This window comes from Zootoca vivipara, chromosome 6, assembly GCF_963506605.1.
Source record: "Zootoca vivipara chromosome 6, rZooViv1.1, whole genome shotgun sequence".
Classification (NCBI taxonomy): domain Eukaryota; kingdom Metazoa; phylum Chordata; class Lepidosauria; order Squamata; family Lacertidae; genus Zootoca; species Zootoca vivipara.
The window spans coordinates 58,488,252-58,501,346 of NC_083281.1; the positions used below are offsets into that span (position 1 = coordinate 58,488,252).

Sequence of the window (13,095 nt, forward strand, 5' to 3'; positions counted from 1 at the left end):
CTTCCTCTACCTTTTCTCTAGCATCAGTAGGTGTTTCTTCCACTCAGCATGGTCCATTGTTTCCAGATTCATCTTCCCAGAGATCCACAACAGGATTCAATGTCCCCTTTCATGTGCTGGCAAACAACTGAATTCTCTCTCTCCTTCTCTCTCTCTCCCCCTTTCTTTTCCTCCATCGCCATCACCCTTATCATTTATCATTTATGCAGTGCATTTCAAGTTTTCAAAGCATTTCACCATCCTATATAGATTGATATAGACAGAGAGATAGAGATTTATTAACTGCACTTTCATATGTAACATAACAAGGCGGTATACGGAATAAAAACACAGCATCGCAGTCAAGAACACTGCCAAACACATCAGTAAGAGCTAGTTGGCAAAGAATCTCAGTTTTGAAAGGCCTGTCTGATTCATTAAGCTTTTGGAAGACGTCTGGAAATGAGTAGGGATGACTCATGCTGCTGCCCAACCTCTATTGGCAAGGAGTTCCACAGGACAGGCCCTACCACACCAAAGACCCAGACCCTGGGAAAGGTTAGCCAAATGTCAGGGACATGGAGGAGCACCAAAGGTTGCCCTCAGAATACCTCAGTGATCAAAGTGAAGCGTTGTTGTTGTTGTTTAGTCATTTAGTCGTGTCTGACTCTTCGTGACCCCGTGGACCAGAGCACGCCAGGCACTCCTGTCCTCCACTGCCTCCTGCAGTTTGGTCAGACTCATGTTAGTAGCTTCAAGAACACTGTCCAACCATCTCGTCCTCTGTCGTCCCCTTCTCCTTGTGCCCTCAATCTTTCTCAACATCAAGGTCTTTTCCAGGGAGTCTTCTCATGAGGTGGCCAAAGTTTTGGAGCCTCGGCTTCAGGATCTGTCCTTCCAGTGAGCACTCAGGGCTGATTTCCTTAAGAATGGATAGGTTTGATCTTCTTGCAGTCCAAGGGACTCTCAAGAGTCTCCTCCAGCACCATAATTCAAAAGCATCAATTCTTCGGCAATCAGCCTTCTTTATGGTCCAGCTCTCACTTCCATACATCACTACTGGGAAAACCATTGGTAAAGGGACCCCTGACCATTAGGTCCAGTCGTGACCGACTCTGGGGTTGCAGCGCTCATCTCGCGTTATTGGCCAAGGGAGCCGGCGTACAGCTTCCAGGTCATGACAAAGCTGCTTCTGGCGAACGAGAGCAGCACACAGAAACACCGTTTACCTTCCCGCTGTGGCGGTGCCTATTTATCTACTTGCACTTTGATGTGCTTTCAAACTGCTAGGTGGGCAGGAGCTGGGACCAAGCAATGGGAGCTCACCCCGTCGCTGGGATTTGAACCGCCGACCTTCTGACCGGCAAGCCCTAGGCTCTGTGGTTTAACCCACAGCTTAGGAGTATATTATTGTGGTGATGTTTATGCCACCGTTGTAAAGCAGACCAGCAGCCTAAAAGTCCAACATCCTGCTCTTGCAGTGGTCAACTAGATGCCTGCAGAACCTGAGCACAACAGCAGTCTGCCCTCTTGCGACTCCCAGAAACTGTTCTACTTCCCCTTCTGCAAAGGTGGAGCTGAAGTGGAGAAAATGGCAACTTAACTACAGTCTAACTGAACAGATGGAAAATGGCCAAAATATTTTAAATCTGCTCCCCCTCAGCTCCACCCCCAAATTACTTTTATTACTGCTTGATAGCAGGACTGCCTGGAGGCAACTGCATGTGAACAGGGATTTTGTAAGAATATGGGAAATGGCAGTCCATAATCACTGCCCGCTCCAAGTCATCATTCCCAAGTAAGCATGACCCACGGCAACCATGTAAGCAACCATGCAGTGGCCCTATGAAGACACCTTCTTGCGACCCCTGAACCCAGCTCCTCCCAGCGCCGGGCCATTGTAAGGACTTGCTGGCATTCACTCACAGTTCTGGGGCTAAGAAGAACAGAAGGAACATCACCTTGCTCCATATATCCCCACAGCAGCTCTAACCTGCGGAACTGGGACTGTTACAGGGCCCACAAAATGCTCACTCTGCATTCGTAAGAAATTCATCTTTTCGTGCAGCACTGTCCCCACTTTGGAACTCCCTGTCGATTGACATTCGCAGCCCGCTTTTTGACACATATGATAAACCCATTTGGTTTAGGGAAGCCTATCCAAACCTGTAGAATGTTGGCATGTGTTTCAATCTGGGATTTTCTTTTAGCTTATCTGCTAATGCTCTATAGCAGGCATGTCAAACTTGCGGCCCTCCAGAGGTTTGGACTACAATTCCCATCTTCCCCAACCACTGTTCCTGCTAGCTAGGGATCATGGGAGTTGTAGGCCAAAACATCTGGAGGGCCGCATGTTTGACATGCCTGCTCTATAGTGTAATACAGAACTAGTGTATTTCAGCCCGTTCAATAACGGGCGCTAGAACATCCTGGGTCCCGCCAAGAAGTCCTGGCGGCTGCCCTCCTCCCACACGCTGCTCCGCCCGCCTCTTGAGGGGCTCGTGGGGGAGGAAGTGAGGGAGGAGGAGCTCGTGGTGCATGCTGGGAGACGTAGTCCTGCAGGGGCAGGAGAGGTGAGCGGGCGGGTTTTTGTTTTGTACTGCTGCTGTTCTCTGCAGCTCCGTCCCATGTCTGCCTCCCTCCCCACCTGCCAGCCTCGGGGTCTGGGGAGGCCCTCCCGGTCGACTCACATGATCCCAGAGGATCCCCTAATCCTGTCTCGCTCCGCGTCTAGCGCGGGACTCGGAGCAGGATGCGCAGAGGAGGGAGCCAGCGGAGGAGAAGCCGAGGGATCCGCGTGGTGGTGGTGGCGCTTCTGCTGTTTTTCGCAACGGTGGCTCCTCTGGGAAAGCTACCTGTTGCGTCGGCTCAGCAGATCTTGAACGGCCGAGGAAAGAGAGGCCCCCCTCCACACACTTCCGTAGCTTTCAGCGCTCTCTCTGCCCTCTCAGGAAAGGTAGCCCTGAGGGCTGGGAAGGGAGGGAGAAGCTCAAGCGGATCCGGCCGCCGCCTGGCGCTTCATTCTGTCTGTCTCTCTCTTGGGAGGTTGGGGGAGTGAGAACGGAGGGAAGGACCTGAGCTGGGTGACAATGCGAGAGGGGAGTGCGAGGGCGAGCGGCGGTTGGCAGAGGGGTGGGGGGGTGGGGAGAGCGTGTGTGTGTGTGCGCGCGTCCTGTCTCTCCGTCCAATCCCTGTGTCCCTGGGGCCCATGCGCAGTGACCCAGGGACACACGGGAAAACTTGGACGCAGGGACACTTGGACTTTATTATATAGGATGAAAGTGAAGTCACTGCAGAAAGGAGATGGGGAGGGAGTGGGGACCCAATCAATTATTAAGCTTAAAACAGCAGCTTTTTTCTGCCACTCTGGGAGAAGTGCAGAAGAACCACCTTGTGAAAGCTGATTTGTGTCCCACAAAGGGGGGGGGGGTTGAAACTGTCACTCAGGCTGTCAGTTTCAACAATGCTCTCTCTGCTTATTCCTTTGACTTGGACATGGCAAGGGGCCAAAGAGGTACTGAATTTGCTTGCCACTCCCTGCTCTTTCACCCAGAAGGGATTGCAAAGGATCCTCTCACCTCCAGCTTGCACATACACATCCCTCCAGCCAGCTATATCTCAACTGTTGTAACCTAGGAATAAATCCTCGTATTATTTTTTTTATTGTGATCTATTGTTAGCTGCCTTGATGCAGGGCCAAAGCAACATGTTGTATGCATATGTGCTTTTCTTTATTTAACTATAATTGTGTGGCTGTGTGTGTGTGTGTTTACATAAATATTCAGCTGGACATTTCCTGCACCTGATCAAGTAGTCCCTTGTCTACAGGTGGTTATGCTACAATAAGTGTGTTAAGGGGCCACAACCCATTTTTTAATTCTTAAAAATCAAGATAGCACCCCGCGGGTGGAGCTGCACTGTAAATAAACCTTGATTTTACACCACTTACCTTTCTCCAGAGAACCTTGGGGATTTTAGTGAAGGTGCTAAGAATCCTTTGCTACAGGGGTAGCCAATATGGACTCCAACTCCCATCAGCCCCAGCCAGCATGGCCAACAGTTATGTAGGGTTGCCATATGTCCTCTTTTTCCAGGACATGTCCTCTTTTTCAGGGGTAAAATTTGAGACGAATCGCATTTGTTTGCTTTGAATGGCAGTCGTAGCATTCTCTTTTTTGCTCTTCAAAATATGGCGTCCCTACAGTTAGGTATGATGGGAGTTGTAGTTCAAAGCACCTGGAAGGTGCCACTTTAGTTACACCCTCCTCGCTCCTCACAAAACTGCAATCCCCAGAGTTCTTTGAGAAGCAGTTCTTAAAGTCACAGCAGCACAATCAGCCACTACAGAGAAACATGTTAGGACAACATGTGCTAAGAGAATGGTGTCAATACTTGGGTGGAGCGGGGAAATGACCGCTCATCCTGCCTTCACGTTTTGGCATTGCAATTGGCACATTCTGGCAGAATCGCACCACCACTCTGGTGTTTGAGCATTGATTCATACAAGTGGAATAACGGATGCAATGGCCTGGGCTGGTTTCCAGGAGTTTCAGTTCCCAGGGCACTGGTGCTGCAGAGCTAAAGGATCCAGACAAACTGGATGGGTGGTGCTGGTGCTGGTGGTGTGTGGGTCATGGAATGAGCTGGAGAAAAACCCCTGACCCCCAGTGTTGCCTTTTCTGTCCCCCTTGATCTCTCACAGGACATCCCACTCCAGGGCAAAGGCAGACGCAGCTGTGACAGCGGCGCAGAAGGCGCAGGAGGAGGCTCGGATTGCCAGGATCACTGCCAAAGAGTTTTCGCCTTCCTTCCAGCACAGGGAGAACGGTCAGTGACTTCACCCCCTCATCCCTGAGCGTTGCAAACGCAGCTGTGTGCCTGGGAAGGGAGCAAGGCATCCCTTGCAGGAATTCTCCTGAGCCAGAGAGCAGGCCTTTCTTTGGCACTCACTCGCCTGCTGAGCCAGGGCTTCTGCTCCATCTCCTTCAGAGTCCTTGTGCCGCCATTTCTTTCCTCTGGGCCGCGATTCACAACCACCTTGGTCTTACACAATCAAGGTCCTGGTGAAGGGTTGCATCCAGTGCCCGTCCTACTCAAAGTAGACCCATTGAAATTAATGGGCATGGCGGATTTAGGCCCATTCCTTTCAGTGGGTCTACTTGAGTAGGATTTAGTTTGATGCAACACTTAGTGCATAAGCCCCACACTTACAGACCCTCCAAGGGTCCCTGTTTTCCAGGGACATCCCTGATTTAGAGAAGCTGTCCTGGTTTCTGGTTTGATCCCAGAAAGACTCACTTTTCCTTAGGATGTCCCTATTTTCAATGGAGAAATGTTGAAGGGTATAGAGTTATCTGACCCTCGAGGCATCTGAAGGCAATCCTGTATAGGGAAGTTTTTTTTAAAAAGTTTAATGCTTTATATGTGTTGGAAGCTGCCCAGAGTGGCTAGGGCAACCCAGTAAGATGTGTGGGGTATAAATAGTAAAATTATCATTATGGAATGGGACGTTCCTATTGTCACTGGAGAAATTTTGGAGGGTATGCACTTATATTTCCTCCGCACTTTAAAGCTCCGTGTCTGAGCTCTCTTTACCTCTGAATCGGAGTAAACAGCAATCCATGGGGAACCTGAATTGCTCTTTGTTGCGCTTCAGCTTTAAAGAGCGGGCTTTTGCTGCAAAAGCTCTGAGGTGAAAAAAACAGAGCTCAGACATTTGTTTGTTTGTTTATAGCCCTCCCATCTGGCTGGGTTTCCCCAGCCACTCTGGGCGGCTCCCAAAAGAATATTAAAAACATGATAAAACATCGAACATTAAAAACTTCCCTAAACAGGGCCGCCTTCAGTTGTCTTCTAAAAGTCAGATAGTTGTTTGTTTTTTTTGACATCTGATAGGAGGGTGTTCCACAGGGCAGGCGCCACTACCGAGAAGGCCCTCTGGCTGGTTCCTGTAACCTCACTTCTTGCAGTGAGGGAACCGCCAGAAGCCCCTCAGAGCTGGACCTCGGTATCCAGGCTGAACAATGGGGGGTGGAGATGCTCCTTCAGGTATACTGGGCCAAGGCCATCACATGGGCACCCTGGAGATTCTTCCTCTGTGCTCCCTCCCACTACTGAGCCCTGGTAATGGAGGTTAATTGGGGGGGGGGGGAGTCCATTCAATGATTTGCAGCTGGCTCCTACAGGGGTTAAACTTGCAAGCTGCATACATAGTATTTGTATTCATCATCATCATCATCATCATCATCATCATCATCATCTAAAGGTGCTCTTTCCCACCTGGAGATCCAAACTCTCCCTTTGCCACCTGGGGGGGGGGGGTCCAGACAAAGTTGGAGACTTCAGTTCAGCCCTGGAGGTCTGGCCACCCTTCATGTGATTACTCTTGAGAAGAGCAGGTAAAGGTAAAGGGACCCCTGACAGTTAAGTCCAGCCACGAACAACTCTGGGGTTGCGGCACTCATCTCGCTTTACAGGCCGAGGGAGCCAGCGTTTGTCTGCTTCCGCAGACAGTTTTTATGGGTCATGTGGCCAGCATGACTAAGCCACTTCTGGCAAAACCAGAGCAGTGCACAGAAATGCCATTTACCTTCCTGCTGGAGTGGTACCTATTTATCTACTGCATGCTTTCGAACTGCTAGGTTGGCAGGAGCTGGGACCGAACAATTGGATGTGGAGGAGCCACCTCAAATTTTAATGCACAAGGGTTTGGCTTGGCTGTGTGTGTCCCTGTAGAGCAAAGGACAGGAGGGATGGGAGAAGAGATATAAGTCTAAGATGCAGTCATTAAACAGCACATTAATTAATGTGTGTTCATGTCAAGGAACCCAGTTCCAATGCTCTGCACCCTCATTAGAAGTCTTTCACTAACATTTTTTTTTTAAAGAGAATTAAATTGGAGGTTACTCATCGCCCTTACATTAGGGTATTGAGAATTTGACAAGTGATGATTTACTTTGCTACGGTAGCTTCTTGTCCTTTTTCAGAGCTCAATCCTACTTCCCCCACCCCCCTCTCAGCAGCAGTGACTTAGGAAGGCTATGCTGCCAGTCCTGTACATTATCTGACCCATTCTCAGCTGACGGCTTCTGTTTCTCCTGCTTCTGTTTAGGGAATGGCCATAACTCAGTATAGTAGAACATATGCTTTGCATTCAAAAGATCCCTGGTTCAATCTCCAGACATCTCCAGGCAGATAATACTGCCTGAAACCCTGGAGAGCTATTGTCAGTCAGTGTTGACAATATAGACCAGTGATCTGATTCATGTTCCTCCAGTGGGCAGAAAATCAGGGTTCACCTCACTCCCTTTGCAAAAATGACCTGCAGTCTTCCCCCTCCCAAAAGTGAGTTTGTGGAGGTTCCACCATTTAATCATCTCATTAAAAAGATAATCAAAATCTGATGCTTGGCCTGTTCTGAGCCAGAGGGCTCAGACCTGGGGGATAACTGTTCTATTTATCCATTTCTCGCTTTATCACATGTCTGTTCAAAGTGCTTCCTTGCGCTCTGTACAGGCACACTTGCAATGATAAGAGGCTGTGGGTGTTTCCATGGCTGCTCCTGTCCACCAGTGCCTCAAAGGACACCGAGTTTCTCGGTTTTAAAAAGAAGTCTCAGTACCACAAATGCACACTGCAAATATGGTATGAATACTTCTGGAATTCAGTTCCACAAGATGTGATAATGGCTGACACTGAGCCCTGGCTTTTTCACCCATGGCCCTGAGAAGATGTTTATGTCGTCTTCCTCCATTTATTCCACAAGTCAGCTAGCAAATCCGGCAAGGGGAACAAGCCTGTCTTTGGAGGATAGGCCGTTCTGACATCAACATCCCCCGGGGTTATCACTTCCACACAGAACTACAATCTGGGTATCAGAGATCTGAGCGCTTTAGCAGGCCTCTCTGAGCCCCAGAGGGCTCCTGCAACCCCGAGCTGTTTGCTATCTACCTCTCCAGTTGCCAGGGGACTTCTTCTCTTTAAACATAATCTCTCAAAAAGACTTTATATCTAATACATTTTTTATCAGCTTCCAGACTGGGCTGCAGAATTCTGTTTGCAATGGAGTTTGTTTCTGATGCACTTAGGAGGGATTTTAATACACATCCCACTATTGCATGCATTTACAAAAAAATGCAAACACGCCAAGCGGAGAGGATCTTGCTCAGGAAGAAATTGAGTAGATAAAAACTGGAGCCCTTCTTGCATTATCTGCCCCAAGCCCTTAGGCTGCAAACTTCAGCAAATCAATAACAAAATGGAAAGGAGCTACGTACGGTTATACCTGCATATATCCAATTGATATTAGTGGGGCTTATCTGAACACAAGATTAGAGGGAGAGGGGGGGAAATGAGGACTTAGCTGGAAATGCCAGTGTGGGTGTTTCAAAACAGGAGGAATTGTATTGCCTTTGCGTCCGTGAAGCCTTTGATTCTCGCCTGGGAGTGATGCTACACTGGAGTGATCTCGCAGAATGTCCACAAACATTCCAAATGGTCAGGGAGTGAAGCTGTGAGAATGTTTGCTGACAGAAGGAAAAGCTGAAGAAGTGGGTTGAATTTTCTATGTGGATCTGCGCTAACAAGTCAGTTCTTTGGCAACGGGGTGCTAATATTGTTTACTGCAGTAACTGCTTGCCTGCAGAACCTGCAGGAAAGGTTAATAACCACCATGGTAGCACTTGCAGAAAATTCAGGTCTTGTTTGGTGTTGCTGTGTAAATCTCCCTGCAATCCTCGGAAGAAGGGCGGCATATAAATTTAATACATAAATAAAATAAAATAAAATGTGCAAGTGGTCATATGGGTGGCCAATAGCAATGTGGTGTTACTTCGATGTAGCTAGTTGCACTAGCAGTGTGCAATTAGTGTGGTCATGCAGCTGGACTGGATGGGTTTGAGCAAGACCCAAGAGAGGTGGCAAAGTCAATGTGAAAGGCAAAATATGAACTCTTGTGCAGTGTGAGGTATTTTCCAGCAATTCATTTCTGGGAATTTTGGGCCATATGTTTCCCCCTTAAATACCAGAGTGTGTGCCTAAGGCCCTTACAGAGTTGAGAGAGCCAGATTGCCGTAGCGGTTAGAGTGTCAGACGAATGCCTCGGAGACCCGAGTTCAAATCCCAACTTCACCATGAAGCTCACTGGGTGATCTGGGCCAATTCCCGTCTCTTAGGGTAACTTACTTTGCAGGGTTGTTGTGAGGATAAAATGGGGAGAGGGAGAGCTATGTATGCCACCTTGAGCTCCTTGGAGGAAATGTGAGGTATAAATGTAATAACAAAACAAATGGCTGACTCTTGTGTGCACCTTTTCTCTGTCTCCTTCCAGGACTTGAGTGTCAGAGGCCAAAGCGGCAGAATTCAAGTGACGACATTGAGGTCCTTTCGACAGGGACGCCGCTCCAGCAAGAAAGCCCAGAGCTCTACAGGAAAGGAACGACGCCTTCGGACCTCACCCCTGACGACAGCCCCCTGCAGAGCTTTCCCGCCAGCCCCTCCTCCACCCCACCTCTGGGTCCCTCCTGTAGAAACAAGAGCGCCCACTTCTCCAGGCAAGTGTGCATGGACGAAGAGAGGGGCGGGGAGATCCAAATGTTGCTGGAGGGACGTGGCAGGGACTATATGAGACCCAACAGCTGGGGCGAAGACAAGGAGGGCAGGGCACACGGCGTGAGGGGCGGGGCCTTGCGCAGTGGCCAGCCGGGCTCCTCGGAAGACTATCGGGGCCGAAGCGGCGGGCACAAGCACGTGGCCTCCAACCACAAACAGCGGGAGAGGTGGACAGACCCCCCGGGCACAGTTTCATGGACTCACCACCGACCCCACCACCACGGCTCGGGGAGCAACAAGCTCCTTGAGCTGGACGAGGAGAAGCTGAGCAACTACGAGATGGAGATGAAGCCTCTCATGAGGATGGATTCTTATATGCAAGAAATACACTCCCAAAAAAGACATTATAGCAAAATGGGCCCCAGCAGGAGCCTCGCGGAGGACCACCACGGGGAAGACCGGGGCTTTGGAGTCCAAAGACTGAGGTCTAAGTCCCAAAACAAGGAGAACTTCAGGCCAGGGCCTTCTACCGAGCCAACAGTGCAGAAACTAGAAAGTCTGAGGTTTGGGGACAAAGGGGAACCCCGGCTATTGAGGTGGGACTTAACCTGCTCCCCGCCACAGAAATCCTTACCTGTTGCACTAGAATCGGAGGAGGAAAATGGGGATGAGCTCAAATCCGGTGCGGTAAGTGGAATATTTAAATATATATGTATATTGTGTAAGTGTGATCTCTTCCGTGGGGGAAATGGGCAACATGGTGGTCGTTGAATGTATTTACACCCTGCTTTCCCCCCAAAACTGGGATTCAAGGTAGCTCACATTTTAACAACATTATTGCAAAATGCAAAGTAATAAAAAAGAGCTAGTTGAAAACAATAGTTAAAACGGAATGGAACACATTTAGAATCAGCGTTAAAATACCAGATGTCCTGAAAACAGCCCAGAAGTCAACATCTAGTCCAGGGGCCCCAAACTATGGCCCCTGGGCCGGATGCGGCCCAATTGGCCTCCCAATCCGGCCTGCGACGACCCCCGCCGCCCGCGGCGGCGATCTTCAAAATCAGCAAAAAATCGCCGAAAATCCTTTGTGCGCATGCGTATGGGCCTCTCCCGACCCAGAAGAGGTCATTTCCGATGCACTTCCGGGTCGGGGGAGGCCCATACGCATGCGCACAAGCGATTTTCGGCGATTTTTTTCCGCCCGTGTGCGTGTGCGCATGCGCACGGGCGCGCACTCCCCCGCCCTCCGGCCCGAAGCCCGGTAAGTCTGGGGACCCCTAATCTAGTCCATAGCTAGTTTCCAAAGGCCTGTCTGAATAGGAAGGTCTTTCATTGTGGAAAGATAGCAAGGAGGGAGCCAATCTAACCTCTCTTGAGAAGGGATTCCACAATACGGAAGCAGCCACAGAAAGGCTTTCTCTCATGTCACCACCAACCATGTCTCCCATGTGGATGAGAGTGACAGAAGGTGTTCATATCTGCAGAACGTGTTTTCAACTCCCCTTGCTTTTTCAACTTCAGGCGTCTGGCTCAAGCTTTTTAATCCCTTTGGCATGGTGCTGAGAACACCAAGGCTGCAGGTTTGATTCCCGTATGGGACAATTGCTATTCCTTTATTGCAGGGAGTTGGACTAGCTGATCCTCAGGGTCCCTTCCAGCTCTACAATTCTATGATTCTATGATCTCAGCACCGGGGCAGGTTCTGAAAGGGAGATACAGTATTTCAGGTAGCTTCGTCCCATGCGATACAGGGCTTAATTGATGCTAACCAGAACTTTGAATAGTGCCTGGAAATGAACTGTAGCCAGTGAAGTTGTTATAACCGGAGGGGGGTGGTGGTTAAAGCGATAGACTATGCATATTACATGGGAGCAACATGGTGGGTGATGTCTCTAGTTGTTAGGTGTAACAAGCAGAGGCTCACAAAAAATTGAGGAACACGTGTGCAGAGTACTCAGCCATTTACACACCCAGAGTGCGCATGTGCGCGCACACACACATTCTCTGCACTTAAATTTAACAAACAAACAAACCGGAGACCAGGACTGCATTTTTGAGGCTACTGCAATGAATGGATGCTTCTGTCTTGTGCCAGGATAATTGTGACATGCTGAATCAAAATTTCCCACTCAACTTTCTACCCACTGAGGTTGCTTCCAGATGGGTGGCTCCTAGGGCTACTTAGTCACACACACACACACCCTTTTGTTAATAAGCTACGAGCAAATTGCAGCTGACTTCCCACGCTATGGGGAGTATTGCACTTCCTCTGCGGGAACATCTTGTTGCGTTCTGTCCGCTGTAGTGAGGTGTGATACGGCTGATATGGGTGGTGCTGGTTGCAGCTCAGCACACATTCCCTCTATCCCTTGGGGTGGATGCTGCTTTATTATCCTGCTTTTAGTTTAATCAATCTTTTAAAAGGTAAAAACACTGCTCTGCCTTTAAGAAAAAAAAAACAATAGAGAGGTCTACTCTACACTATAACACCACAATGCTACGAAGCTGTAGCATTATGGTGTAATATATATATTACATATACCGGTACATATACATATACATATACATATACATATACATATACATATATATACATACTGTATATTCCTCCGTATAAGACTACTTTTTAACCCAGGAAAATCTTCTCAAAAGTCGGGGGTCATCTTATACGCCGGGTCATATTTCTTATACGGCAAGTACGGTATATTTTAAGGGGAAAGTTGGGGGTCGTCTTTACGCCCAGTCGTCTTATACACCGGAATATACAGTATATATACAGTATATATACATATACACACACACACACACAGAGAGAGACCCTAACGTTACAAATAAGTTTTAGCAGTAATTAAAAGATAAGTAAAAGATAAGTAAAACCAAAAATAGGCCATCACCACAAATGTTATAACAAATGTGTACTGGGCTGATACAGTCACTTTGCTTACACACCACTGCCTATGTCAGAACCCCACCAAAAAAACGGGACAGTAGCCATAAGGGTATCTACACCTATGGGGGCTTACAATACTCTCTCATTTTTTTCTGAAATTAAACTTTCTGCAGCTACGGCCACATTTAAAGCACATTTAAAACACCCCAGAAATCTGGGTGCTGTGGTTTGCTATGGCTGCTGGGAGTGACAGTTCTATGAAGGGTCAACTACAGTATCCAGGGGAGCAGTGGGAAATGCGTTTTTAATGCATGATGTGTGCGCAGTCTGAGAAACTATGGTGGAATGCCAGCAAAAATACAGAATGTCAATTATTGGACGATGGTGTTATGTGGATTGCCTTGTAAAACGAAGCTTGTCAACGAAGCTCAGCGACCCCACACTGAATATCTGGTAATGGAAGACGCCACAGGCAGCTTGTAGCATAGATGTGCTGTTGTTCTGCAGTATCCAACACTACTCTAAAGTAGGCTGCCTTTCAAAACAAACAGAACTCTTGATTAGATTAATCTCTTTCTGTGTGTCCATGTGTTTTAAAAAGGTGCTGTTACCACAAAGGAACACAGGTCTATTTTTGACCCATCCAGAATAACCCCAAGCAGATCTGAGGTCAG

The 13,095-nt window shown here is 48.5% G+C and overlaps 1 protein-coding gene across 1 annotated transcript in view; it reads left to right on the forward strand.

The window, feature by feature from the left end:
* JPH3 (junctophilin 3) overlaps positions 1-13,095 on the forward strand; it is an 86,011-nt gene that overhangs the window by 66,606 nt on the left and 6,310 nt on the right. Inside the window, exons 3-4 of the mRNA XM_035120767.2 lie at positions 4,682-4,806; positions 9,308-10,215. Of these exons, the coding sequence (XP_034976658.1) occupies positions 4,682-4,806; positions 9,308-10,215 (1,033 nt within the window). The remainder of the gene's footprint in view (positions 1-4,681; positions 4,807-9,307; positions 10,216-13,095) is intronic.